The sequence below is a fragment of the Herpailurus yagouaroundi genome, unplaced genomic scaffold (genome assembly GCF_014898765.1).
Source record: "Herpailurus yagouaroundi ecotype Mexico unplaced genomic scaffold, PumYag 483, whole genome shotgun sequence".
In the NCBI taxonomy this organism is placed as follows: domain Eukaryota; kingdom Metazoa; phylum Chordata; class Mammalia; order Carnivora; family Felidae; genus Herpailurus; species Herpailurus yagouaroundi.
The window spans coordinates 518593-531451 of record NW_024412700.1 but is presented as its reverse complement, the minus strand read 5'-3'; the positions used below and the strand labels follow the sequence as shown (position 1 = coordinate 531451).

The 12859-nt window shown below is 54.5% G+C and overlaps 1 protein-coding gene across 3 annotated transcripts in view; it reads right to left on the bottom strand.

Moving 5' to 3' along the window:
• Window positions 1-2904: 2904 nt before the first annotated feature.
• Window positions 2905-12859, bottom strand: part of NUB1 (negative regulator of ubiquitin like proteins 1) — a 28679-nt gene continuing 18724 nt past the window's right edge. For all 3 annotated transcript variants that reach the window (XM_040464512.1, XM_040464515.1, XM_040464514.1), the window contains exons 9-15: window positions 12669-12855; window positions 11956-12063; window positions 10988-11140; window positions 6375-6521; window positions 4735-4830; window positions 3881-4058; window positions 2905-3626 (exon numbers count right to left, since the gene is read on the bottom strand). In XM_040464512.1, the coding sequence (XP_040320446.1) occupies window positions 3448-3626; window positions 3881-4058; window positions 4735-4830; window positions 6375-6521; window positions 10988-11140; window positions 11956-12063; window positions 12669-12855 (1048 nt within the window). In that variant the 3' untranslated portion in view covers window positions 2905-3447. The remainder of the gene's footprint in view (window positions 3627-3880; window positions 4059-4734; window positions 4831-6374; window positions 6522-10987; window positions 11141-11955; window positions 12064-12668; window positions 12856-12859) is intronic.

The window sequence follows — 12859 nt, the reverse complement described above, 5'->3', positions numbered from 1 at the left end:
CGGGGCCGCCGCGCCCCTGCAGCCGGCCTGAGCGCCCGAGACCCACCCGCCGGCGGACCGACGGACCCCCGCCCGCGACCTGGGCAGTGGGCTTTGCCCGTCCGTGTCCGTGGACTTTGGCAGCCCCGTCCCGTGGAGGGGGACCGTGCTCGCTCTCGGGGACAGAGTCTCCTCCGCCCCCCCCCCCCCCCCCAACCCGGCCCCCCCCGCCCCCCCCCCCCGCGCCCCCGGCCGAGTGGCCCCTTCCCTCAGGTCTGCGCCTCTGGCCCGCGGGACCCTCCCGACCCAGAGCCTGCGGCCCCGCAGAGGTCCCAGAAGCCAAGCCTTTCCTGGGAGGAAACGGGGATTTCTTCAAAAAGCCACCGAGCCGCAATTGTCATTAGTTTGGCAAACTGTCTGGAGGACACTCGCGAAGAACCGAAATACACGTCTTTCAAAGCGCCCTGAAATATGTCTTTTGTTCCGCAAACTCTCGGCTTCCTCTCAGGAGGAGGAGGGGTTCCCGGAACCAGGGGGCTCACGCACCCGGCCTGGGCCTGCCCCTCCTCCGGGGCGACGTGAGGGGCTGAGGCCTGATGGCCCCTACGGTGTCACTCGCGCGGGGAGAGGCCAGAGGGCGAGGACCCGGCTCTTCAGCCTGTCTAGGTGGCAACAGGGACGCGTCACCCCTGCTTCGGAGCTCCCGCTCTGCGTGAAGGGAGGAGGGTCCCTTCCCTGCGGTCTGGCGTGGGGCTCGGCGCGTTCTGCCCACTGTCTGGGAGCCCTCGCTCCCTAGCCCTTCTCGGTGCCGCCGCTGCGGCTGCAGGGGCCTGCCGGCCATGGGAGCTTGCCAGGGAGCTGAGGTGCATTTCAAGGGAGGACGGGGAGACGGACCACCTCGAGTACCTGCGCCGGGATCTCTGCGTCGCTGGCAGAGAGGCAGCTCGAGTGACCAGACGCTCCCCGGTGGCACAGCCGATGCCGTGTTCCTGCGTCATCTCAGGTCCCCCGTCCCGTCCAACCACAACAGAGACTGGAACACACAAGCTGTGATATCCCCGGAGAAACAGCCGCTGGGTGCAGATGGGAAAACAGGAGCTGCCGCATTTTTTGTTCTCCCGCCTGCCTCTCCGGGAAGAGAGCAGGAAACGGAAAACTGTCGTTTTGTATTTACGTAGCAGAATATGCTCAAGGAATTTGTTTCTACAACACACAAGCCTTTGCTCGAGACATTGAGGATGTAAAGACCAGATAACCAGGTATTCTCTGCCTTTGATAAATAATGCTGAATAGGGAAGAACAGAAGTACTTAGGGACATGGGCAGGAATAGGGTCAGGACCCGGCTCACCAAAGCCAAGAGCAGGTGGCATTTCACTGGAGAAGGATGAGCGTCGGATGTGGTGAGGGTGGCACGTCTAGCGGACACGCACCTGCATCCACTGCTGCCCGGAGTTCTCGAACCCCTAATGGCCCGCGTATTCGGCCACTCAAATCTGGACCCCCTGCCCGCCTTTCAGGGCGCTCTGTGGCTGCACTCGGCAGTCCCTCCACCCTCACTCTCTGCCCCCAGTCCATCCTCTGGTGGGTCTAGAACGGCTGTAACCTCACGAATGTGGCGCACTTGGCCTGTGCTGCCTCCTCATTGGCCCCAGGTCTGGAATGTTCTCCCTTCTCCTCGGACTCTCCAGGGAGAGCCTCCGCCAAAGCCTCCCTCCTCTGTGACTCAGCCTCGCCATACTCCTTAAAGACTTGGGGGCAAATTTTCATCACAAGCGTCCTTTGTGGCTTCTCTTGCCCTCCAGAGTGGGGAGTGGCACTCAGTCACTTTGTGTCTCGTTTCACACCACCAGCTGGAGGCAAAGCCAGGACCGGAGCCTGTCTCCCAAGTCCGGACGGGCCGCCCTCCTTACGTGGTATGTACCCAGGACGGTCCCTCACTCGAGAACTGGCTTCTGTGCGTCTCTTCACGAGAAAATGAAGCCGCGTCTGAGCCCTGCTCGCGTGACTCTGCTTCCCTAGCCCATTTATGACCATTAAAAGAGCCCTTGGGAAGCTAGAAGCCATGCCTGGCCCAAGCCCACAACAGTGATTGGCTAAAAGCTGCAATTCAGACCCGAAATCCGAGTGAGACACGGTCTCAGGCGAGGCTGAGAGACCTCCTCATCTTAGTCGTTGGCCACTCGACCCTGACAGCCCAAACTCCCCTCCCCCGTGTCGTCGTCGTCCCCACCGTCAGCTTCTGCCCTGCTGTGGACGTCCCATCTTTTTAGAGGACATCGATGGCAGCAAGCACCTGGAGTCTAAAGGAAACTCCAGACCACCCAGGCGTTTTCAGCACGTAGGGCAGCATAGGGAGTTTGAGCAACTTATTGCAAAGTTAGGCTGACGATTTTTGAATGCCTTTTCCACCTTTTATTTCCAACCGTATCATCCATTTGAAAAGAAGGACAGAAAAGATTCCCACCCACCCACCCAAACTGGACGGCTGTTGAAGCTCTGTGAAAATGGTTAGTGAAACAGTTGAAGCACTTCCCCCAGCCCGTCGATGGCAGTGATGTGACCCATCTGCCCTCGATGGTCACAGGCGCTTCCAGAGACTTCCGGAAGGGCAGGAAGAGAAGAGGCTCAGGAACACATCTGGCACGGCTGCTGCCAGCTGTGTCCTAGTGCTGGGACGGGTTTTCATTTAACACACACCTACAGGGGAATGTGCGGTGCACCGAGAGTGGACACGTGAGCCGTTAAGAGGCCAGCTACGTACATTTGGAAACAGTCTTCTGTAACACAGATACACCAAAGAAACCCACAAACCTGGAGAAAATATATCTTAATAATCTCCGATAGGTATCTCAGCCGGCAGTGAGTTTAATAGGACAGCGCAGCATCTGAAAGTGCTAATGAAAAATAAGGTGCTTTGGTCAGCATTTAAGGACTTTCCTGTTTAATAAAAGGATTTCATTTTTGTAGAGAAGAATTTTGCACGTCTATAAATTCTCAACTTCAACCTTGAATTACAAGTGCATATTTTACTAAACGAAGAGCACAGAACCCGAGCTTTCAGTCTGCCACAATGCGGTATGGCTACTGGAGGGGATGCCTCCTCCCTAGGTCCCCAGGGCACTTGGATCGGCTGAAGACTTTAAGGACGTTTTAGCGACGGGGCAGCGAGGCTGAAGCTGAAAGGCAGAGCTGCATGGTGGGAAGAAGGAAGAGAGAGCAGCAGTGAGCGGAGGAGGGCAGGGGAGCCGGGCAAGATGAAGAGGAAATAGATCCGGAGGCTCCCCCCCACCCCCCCAGTCTCCTCTCACCTTCACCGCTGGCCCGTTCCCTGCCCGCCCCTCCTGTGCCCAAGGAGGAAGCACTCTTGGAGCAAAATCAGATAAGAAGAAGGAAAAAAAGACGACCTGCACTGGGCTTTTCATGATGATAGAATTTATAAGCAGAAACTCAGTACTTATTTCTGCCCATCATTCCGTTTTTGTTGCTGACTTTATATTTTCTACATAGGATAAGTACTCTGCGATAATAATTTCTTCATCTTCCAGCGTTGAGTCAAGATAATCTTCTTCATGTTCTGGAATATCTTCCAATATTTCATTGACCGCTTCTGTCTCCATATCTTCATCTGTTGAGGCACTAGAGGCACCTGCAACAGAGGGGTGTGGGAACAGCTGAGGTGAGGGGGAAGAGGAGAAAAAGGACAAAATGCCACAGAAAGTTGGAAGGGACCCCCAGCGACTTCCACAAAGCCCGGCCGCGCCCTCCGGGCAGCCCACAGCGCAGACCAGGGCCTACGCCCAGGAGGCGCGTCAGTCCCCACGCCAGCTCGTCACGCCCCTCCCCCGTCAGCTTCCGGTTAGCAGGCCTCTCTCAAGTCGGCATTCGAGACCTCAGACCTACCTGCGGAGTCGGAAGGGGACGTGGATGGTGTCGACGAACAGCCTTCCAGGGAGAGATGCACGTCAGGAGGAAGGCTTCCTCCGTTGTGGGCGAGGGTCTGAGCTGCCAGCTGGACGTTCCCCCTGAACACTCTCAAGGCAGCGTCGGCTGCTGCCGCGTCAAAGCCCATATACACCAGCTGGGGGAGGACACAGGGAGGGGGCAGCCGCTGCTGACGGCCTCGGCTGCACACGCCCGACACCCGTCCGACACCCCTAGCCAGCGCCCGCCCCCGCCCCTGCCAGGACGGCCCTAGCGGGAACACGTGTTGAAACCCATGGCACGCATACAGCGCTGCCCTACTGCGCGCACCGCTCTTTAGCACCGGTGTGCACACGAGGCTGCCTGGAAGGGACCGAGGAAGACACGAGCCAAACGTGCCAGCGCCCAGCCATAGCAGGCTTGTGGGCCGGCAGGGAAGTGATAACCCTCGCCACTAGGACCGTTAGTCAAGCAGTCACAACATACTAGGTGTACTACCAGGGGAGGGAAGATGTGGACAGAGCCGCCAGACTGACGTCTCTTTAGGTCACAGGCAGAGAACCGGGCTGAAAGAAGCGTGTCTGGTGTGTAAAGTACTGTATGCACACACAAGGAGAAAAGCCTAAGAACTTCCAGTTGCTTTCTGACGTCCTGTTCTTGAAGGAAATGCCTTCTACTCCACTTCCACCCGCTGCAACTGCTGCGTGCCTGGCTGGCCTCCTGGGGTGGGCCTGAGTCACGCCTGGAGCCCCGTCCTGCCGCCAACCTCGTCACCCTAGGCAATCCCACGCAAGGCTGTGCAAGCGGAGGGACGCGGATCCATCCTGACTTACTTGGTCGATGTTTTCCTGGGAAGGACTTTCTTGATGGTTGTTGGTTTCGGGATCTGAATCATTCAGCCACCACATCTGAGGATTGCTGAGAAGAATCTACAAACACACAGGGACATGCTTTACTCATCACGAACACCTGCTCACTTAGACAAACCACCTATTCTGTGCTAGGCAGACACGACCAGGGGACACCCCAACATGCAAGTTCAGGACGCCGCGGGGGGACCAGGCAAAGGGTGCTGAGAAAGCAGAGAAAGGGGGCCCCGAACGCAGACATGGGGCGGGGCGGGGATGCTGGTGTTCAAAAGCTTCCTGCCCCAGGTAACATCTGCAGCATAAGCAAGGTTAGCCAGACCAAAAGATCCCTTCTGAGGACCCAGGAAGGCACGAGAGCGCCCGGGTGGGAAGCTACCAAGGCAACCCCAGCTGCGTTAGGGCTCAGCCTCCGGGGCGACAGGCCACAAAAGGCTACACACGCCAGTGCTTCTCAGGCAGTGCAGGGCCAACCAATGTAATTTCTCTTTGGAAAGCGTCAACGAGCTAGATCTCGCATGTCGTCGAGACGAGCGCAAGAGTTCTTTTGACCCCTGATTTTCCTATCACACGGTGCTTACTCAGCCCTAAAAAAGCCCCGTTGGGAATTTTGCCTCTAAACACTTCCGTACTGGTGGCATCGATGCACGACTTGGTGCAGTTCAAACCTGCCGTGGTGCCCCACCGGTCCTGCACACATTCAGAATTCCCCGCCTTTTCTAGTTCTCCAATGCGAGAAGCCAAACTAGATATTCAAATTCGTTTATCAATGTGTGTATAATATATATATATATATTTACGCGTATATACGTCTTTGTACGTATATTTATATATATTTACATATATACTTATTTATATAATATATTTATATTATATAATATATAGGTAAACATTTACTTGTGGAAACCTCTGGGGAACGGACAGGAGGTCTTGAGAATAAAAGGCAAGGGCAGGGCAGGCTCCAGCAGGAACCCCTCGGCAGGGCGACAAGGTGACGCCCGCCCTCCCGGCCTCAGCCTCCGGCAGGCACAACCCCGGCAGCTCCCCGGGGCTCCCGCTCCCCTCAGCGTGCCCCACGTCTGCCGTAGAGGCGCCCCCCGGGGGCGTGATCCCCCACAACGCAGCTGCAGCCCCGCCCCCGACGTGCTGTGCTCGCACACGGCGGCCGCGCTCCGCTGTGTTCTGTCTCCCCAACACTCTGTGCTCCCTGAGGTCAGCGTGTACTGACTGCATCAAGAAACAACACGATATTCAAATAAAACGTTTTAATGAAAAGAAAACTATACCGCAACTTTCATCACCGTCCCCTTCCTGCGTCCCTGCCAACCCCTGGTGCTGCCAACAGAAACCTCACGCAGAGTTCTGCCCCACGGACGCTGCTCAACAGCGGGCGGGCACCGAGGTGGGGTCTGTCCTTCTGGCCCCGTCACTGGGTCCGAGAACGAGAACGGACCCTGAGATCCATACCAGGACTGGGGACAAAGGCCCTGGGAGGGGGGCTCCGTGTGCCGCAGGGGACACGGGAGAGGAGGTCAGGGGAAGAAGGGGCCCCGCGGCCACACCAGGGGCACTCAGGGCAGGCCGAGAGGCCCCGGGGGACGCACTACCTTCAGGGCTTCGTCCAGGTTCCCGCTGGCCTGATGCAGGGCCTGCTTGGCCGCGTGAGTAGAGTAGCCCATTCCTTTCAAAGAGTTTATGTTCTCCAGCCGGCGTCTTTTCTTCTCTTTTTCCTCTTTCCTTATTTGGGCCAATTCCTTTAGGAAAACAGCAAAGTCACCGAGTTGGGGACTGGGATTCCGTAGGGAGACCTCTCGGTATGCTCTGTAGGATTCTTGGGGTCGACGGGCCAAGCGAGTAACAAAAGGGGAGTGAACCGCTCCGCACGTCTCACCCAAGCAAGAGCATGAGGGTTGCAAGGGCAGGGGGCACGCGCTGTCCCTGGGGCAGGGCCCGTGGGGGTAGAGACCTCCCTCCAGGCCCGGAAGACAGTGCTTCTTAGTCACCGCCATCCCGACCAGAACAGGCCACTCGGAACCAGGGAACTCATCGCCGCCAGGCCAGAGAAGCGGATGGACCCTCTCTGGGGGGCTGGGGGGGGGGGTGGTACTTCCTGGCCCCTCATTAATCCCCGGGGATCTTGTTAAAATGGTGGACTCTGAATGGGGGTTGGGGGCAGTGTCCCAGGTGACCGCAGAGCTGCAGACCCGACCCACCCCACTCCAGGCAGCAGGGACTCAGATGCCTCCTAGGGCCTATTAGCCTATTTAAAACCTCCAGAATGGTCAATGTTAGGTGACAAAGGTCATCTAGTCCCACAGTTCTTGACCCCGGGTCTCGTAAGTGCCTACTGTTGCCGCGAGAGTCTGAGAAGGGCTGTGGAGAGTTCTAGCCTCTTCTCTCCCATCCCAGCCCCACAGAAGAGAGTTCAGAATTTTTGAAAACAAATGTAATTTTTAAAAAACGGATTTTGCTGACAGAAAACAAAACAAGCTAAAACAACTCTGAAAAGCACTAGTTTAATCCAACCTCATCATTTTGCCAATGAGAAGACAGAAAATCTCTAAAGAAAGTTAAGTGGCCTGCGGACCAAGGTCACAGTTGACTGCAGAGCTGGGGTGAGGGCTTCTGCACAATTCTGGACATGGCCAGTTCTCACCCGACACAGAGAGAACAGCGGAGAAGATGGCTCTCTCTCCTCTGTTAGGTCTGTTCCTACCTCCGTGGCTCACCCCAAGCACCAAGTGCCCTCCATCTTCTTGCACACGGGGGGGCCGTGGCCTCATCTCTTAGGAAGAAAGGAGTCCTCACGGCGCAGCCAGAAATTCCCGCAGAGTCAGCAGGAGGACTCACAGAACCGAGTGACTCCCCCAAACACCCCCGGGGACGAAGGCGTTCTTAGACTAAATTCCTGTTTCAACGTTTATTTATTTTTGGGACAGAGAGAGACAGAGCATGAACGGGGGAGGGGCAGAGAGAGAGGGAGACACAGAATCGGAAACAGGCTCCAGGCTCCGAGCCATCAGCCCAGAGCCCGACGCGGGGCTCGAACTCGCAGGCCGCGAGATCGTGACCTGGCTGAAGTCGGGCGCCCAACCGACTGCGCCACCCAGGCGCCCCCTAAATTCCTGTTTCAAAGCGGACAAGGTGCCGGTAGGCACCTGCATCACCAGGAGCATCGCGGCGGGCCAGCCCCCTTCACCTGGGTTCATCTGTTGTGAGTCCCCCACCCCAGCACTGCCGCGGCACCCCGCACAGGCCGAGGCCGGGCCATCTCACCCCTGCCCCGAGTCCCACCCGATCAGGTGCCGGTGCCCCTTCCTCGCCCCCCGGCCCCCACGCCCCCAAGCTGCCCCCATCCTGCCGGCACCACAGCCACATGGCCAGCAGAGCGATTCCGTGGCCCTTACGTTTCCACCTTTGTTCGCACCTCCCCCCCGCCCAAGCTGCCTTCACCCTGCCCATCACCGCTTCCGATTTCGGCTTCTTCCACTCGTATTTCAAAGGGCTAAGAAGGGGCGCCTGGGTGGCTCAGTCGGTTGGGCCTTCGACTTCGGCTCAGGTCATGATCTCACAGTCCGTGAGTTCGAGCCCTGCGTCGGGCTCTGTGCTGACAGCTTGGAACCTGGAGCCCGCTTCTGCTTCTGTGTCTCCCTCTCTCTCTGACCCTCCCCCATTCATGCTCTGTCTCTGTCTCAAAAATAAATAAACATTAAAAAAAAGGGGGGGGGGCTAAGAAACGTGCGTGGCGTTGGAACCCAGAGCAAGACGCAGCCAGCCGGGAGACACGGGGCTCACGTCACACAGACCTGAGACTGAGTTGGAGCCTCACGGAGTTCTGTTTAATTACAAATGTCTACACCAGCTCTTATTCGTGTCGGTACACAAGAGGATACACAATCTTTTCTGACGTTTCTCTTTATACTAGAAACCAGAGACACAAAGCAGACCAACCGGAGGACAGTGGGCACTGCACCGTGTGCCGGGTACCCAGCCCAGCCTCCCATGCGGAGCGGGCTCGGGGGAACGGGGACATCCGCCTCTCCCTGCCGCCCAGCCCTTCAGCACTGCGGCCACCTCGGTGTCTGCTGCTTTGGCCCGAAGGGGGATCAGCCTGTACTCGGGACAAGCCCCGGGGAGGCCCCAGGAGGGCTGTGGGGGGGGGGGGTTCGAGTGTCTTCCCTCCTCCGCCCCCACAGTGACTGCTTAGAAGGCAGCCAGTCAGCAAGCAGCTCGGGGTTGCTCAGATGATTCTGAAGCGCAGACCGAGCTCCTGGGGTGAGGAGAGGACCCTCACTACAGACAGTGGACAGACCCGGAAGCCAAGCTCTCCGCCCCGGGGGGAAGCCACTGGCCCAACTAACCTGAGGGAGACTCATGCTGCCTCTGAGCAGCGAAGCAGGCCAGTAATTTCCTGCCCAGAGTTTAAGCCAGTTTGGATTGGGGTTTTTACTGCTCTCAACCCAAAGCACCCTGATACATGTCTACCGGGTCCAAGAGTGAACCGGGTCAACCGCTCTGCATACACCATCTTGCCCTTGATTTTCTCCAAGGGCTTAGGACTTGGTTCAGTAAATGCACTACGGCAGGACTCCACTGTTCTTTAACATTTATTTTTGCTACTTATAAAGTCAGGAAGTGGTCATTTTTGCCCCCTCACAGTATCTCTTGGCTTTTCAGAACCTTTGGTAAAAACTCATCAGAATGCTGCTGTCAGATGGGCGTGAAAAGTGCATGAGAAAACCAGAGTCTTAGTTCAGGTTTTACCACTGATTTGACCCACAACCCCAGAAACGTCAACCGCTGAGCCCCATTTTCCTCATCTGTAAAACTGATAATTATCTGCCCCAGCGGCCTCGGGCGATCACAGGCAGAACTGAATGACGTCATGACCCTGAGAATGTTTTTTATAAACTCTAAAGTACATACAAATGTAAGGAAAGATTATGAGAAATATTTTTCAGTGTCTCATTTTAAAATGCTGGCTTTCCAAATGCTAGTGAAATCTTACAATCAAAATTAACAAATGCAGTCTCAGCAATGCTTGCTTTTCTCCTAGTACTGAACTTGTTTATTTATTCATCTACTTTTAAGCCTTATCCCCAATGTGGGGCTTGAACTCACGACCCTGAGATCAAGAGCTGCACACCCTACCGACCGAGCCAGCCAGGCGCCCTAGTACTGAATAAGACTGTGTGAAATGCAAAAACACACAAAACTTAGCTTTTCCAAGTCTCTGCCTTTACCCACTCACTGACTTCTACAGCAAGACCCAACGGACCACGATCAGGAGGGCAGTCGGGCAGACCAGCAGACAGAAAAGTAGCTACCAGCTGGGGTCTTAAAAGGTGAACCCAAAACAGCCCTTCAGACTGGCTGCTGTGTAACTGGCCCACGGATCCACTCCTGCTCCAGCACCAGGCAGGCCAGGGACCACACTGGGCTTTCCCGACCAAATACTCTTTTACTGAAAACTAGCATATTAGATATGGTAACATGCCCTCCAGCTCCAAAATCTACTTAATTATTTTTGTTAATGTTTATTTTGAGAGAGAGAGGGAGAAAGTGGACGATGGGCAGACAGCGGGGGAGGCAGAGAATCCCGAGCAGGCTCTGCACTGACAGATGTGGGGCTCGAACCCACAGACCGTGAGATCATGAGCTGAGCCGGTCAAGAGTTGGATGCTTAACCCACTGAGCCATCCAGGTGCCCCCGAAAATCTACTTATTTATAATTGTTCCAAATGATTATAGTTTTGTCCCTTCGCCTTCATAATGTTAATTGCTCCTATGACTTGACTCACGTTTCCAGCTAAGAATGCCATCCCAAACTACAGCTACGGCTCCAAGGGAAAACAAAGCCCCCCTTTAAACTGGTTTCCGGAATCTACCATGGTAAGCAAAGAGAGAGAAAGAGAGCAAAGACCCGCACAGACAGGCTACCTGGACAACGCACTTAGGAGCTACTGCCGCCGCAGCAGAAAATAAAACTGAGGAAACCACGCTGCCTGAAGATGAATTCAATTAAATGAGACAAGTTTCCTGTTTCTTCCCAGTCTGAAGTATAAAGAGCTCCTTGTTGTTAATAACTACCATGGAATAATCTTTTTCTCTTCCTTCTAATCCAAGAGCTATAGCGTTTTGGAAACAGGCTTACTATTGCCTCGAGTTTCACACCTACGCAAAGGTGAGCCCCAGTGTCGCCAAGACCACGTTAAGGTACCTCTCTGCGGTTGGTAATGTGGGCAGCCGCGTGGTCCACGTTCCCGTCACATGCCCTCAGGCCAAGCCGGGCCTCCTGGGCAGTAAATCCCAACTGCAACAAATCGTGAACTTTTGATGGATCAATATATAGCTCTTTAAAGAGTTGACGTGCCTGCAGACAAGGAAAAAATACACGAATCATTAACTATAACAACATTAAAGCTGAACACAAGGCTAAAGCCTGAAAGAAATTAGCTTGTACCCTATGTGATTGAGGGCTGTGTCAGATTTTAGATAAAAACTCTTCAACTCTACCTGTCATCAACTAGCTCGAGTAGAATACAGATCTCTACAGATCCCTACAGATCCCACACTGTGCATGTGATGTATCATAATGTAACAGAAGGCAACAGGCCTCTGGAGTATCATGGGAAGGGCCGGTATCCACTATCTCCCCCGTTTATGTAATCAAATCCCCTGAACTGGAGCTGTGCACATGGCATTTCTCACCCCCCCCCCCTGCAACTGGGTGTAGCCAGGGGGTTAAGTCCCGGCCAGGGGCACGTAGCAGGAGTGACAGCCCCAACTTCCGGCCCTTCCCGAGGCCGCCCTGGACTCTCTCTTGCCCCCTCTGCTGGCTGGAAGGGGACTGACAGGAGCATCCTTGGCTGCCGCACACAGGCTGGCGGAGCTGCTCTACTGACCCCGCCTGCTCACCTCTCCACTGCCAGATGGCAGACAGGCATGGAAACTTCTAGCCAATTACAGCCACTGTCTTGTTGAGGTTTCCTTATCACAGCATCTCACCTACACCCTAACGGATACAAGTATGTTTGTGGTATGTACGAGGCAGAGAACACGGGAGATACATGCATGTCCTTTACAAGTCACAAACTGCTGAGTTTATGAAATACTTAACTTTGGGGGATGAAAAAAAAAAAAAGGTAGGTGAAAACAGTTACCACTTTGGAGTATTCACTTTCTTACCTTGTTGAGATACTCACGAGCCTCTTCACCGTTTCCACTGTGATAATTTCGGATACCTTGAAGCAAGTAAAGTCTTAAAAACAGCACCTTCTCTTTCCCACAGTTCCCCTAAAATTATTGGGGAAGAAAAAAGAATAAAATGGTCTTGTTTCTAATTACAGAGCTGCAATGTTCACCCTTGTAATCCCTTTCATCCCCACAGGGGCAAAACAGCGTAACGAAAACGTTTATTCCTCCTGGAGGGGAAGGAAGTGCACAAAAACCCAAACCAGGGAGGTTTTATGCTGCCCTGAGATTTCCAAGCAGAATTCTGCTGACCTGTGGAAATCACCTTAGAAAAATCCTATTCAAATCACAGTTCTTGAGCTGTGACTCACTCGTGGGAACTGTTACCATTCAAAATGTCTATTTTTTTTCCTGCATTTAAATCTTCCACGAGACTCTACTGAACACAGTCACCAAGCTCTCTTGGTCGGGGTGACCATCAGCGGGGGTTTTGTGGCTGGAAAACTGTGTTCCTCTGGCTACACACTGAGCAGCCCACCTTGCAGAACATTTAACCACCCCACCGAAAAAGCGCATAAAACGAGCACCATGCATGCGACCATCAAATCGCCTTTTGGCGGCCATCTCCACCAGGAATATTGAACAGGAATGCAGCTCAAGTTCTAGACATGGTCTCAACGATACATAAACAAAGTACAGTAACATACTTTTATGTGGACCAGCCTCTGATGGTTTTCTCCGTAACAATTTTTGAAGCATTTCTGAGCCAAGTTTAGTTTCTTTTCTGCATCGTCAAGGCATTCCAGTTGTTCCAAGCGGAAGTAACACCACACTATGTCCAGCTGGAGCACTGCATAGTTATCTACCGTATCCAACAGCTCCCTGCAGCACTCACTGG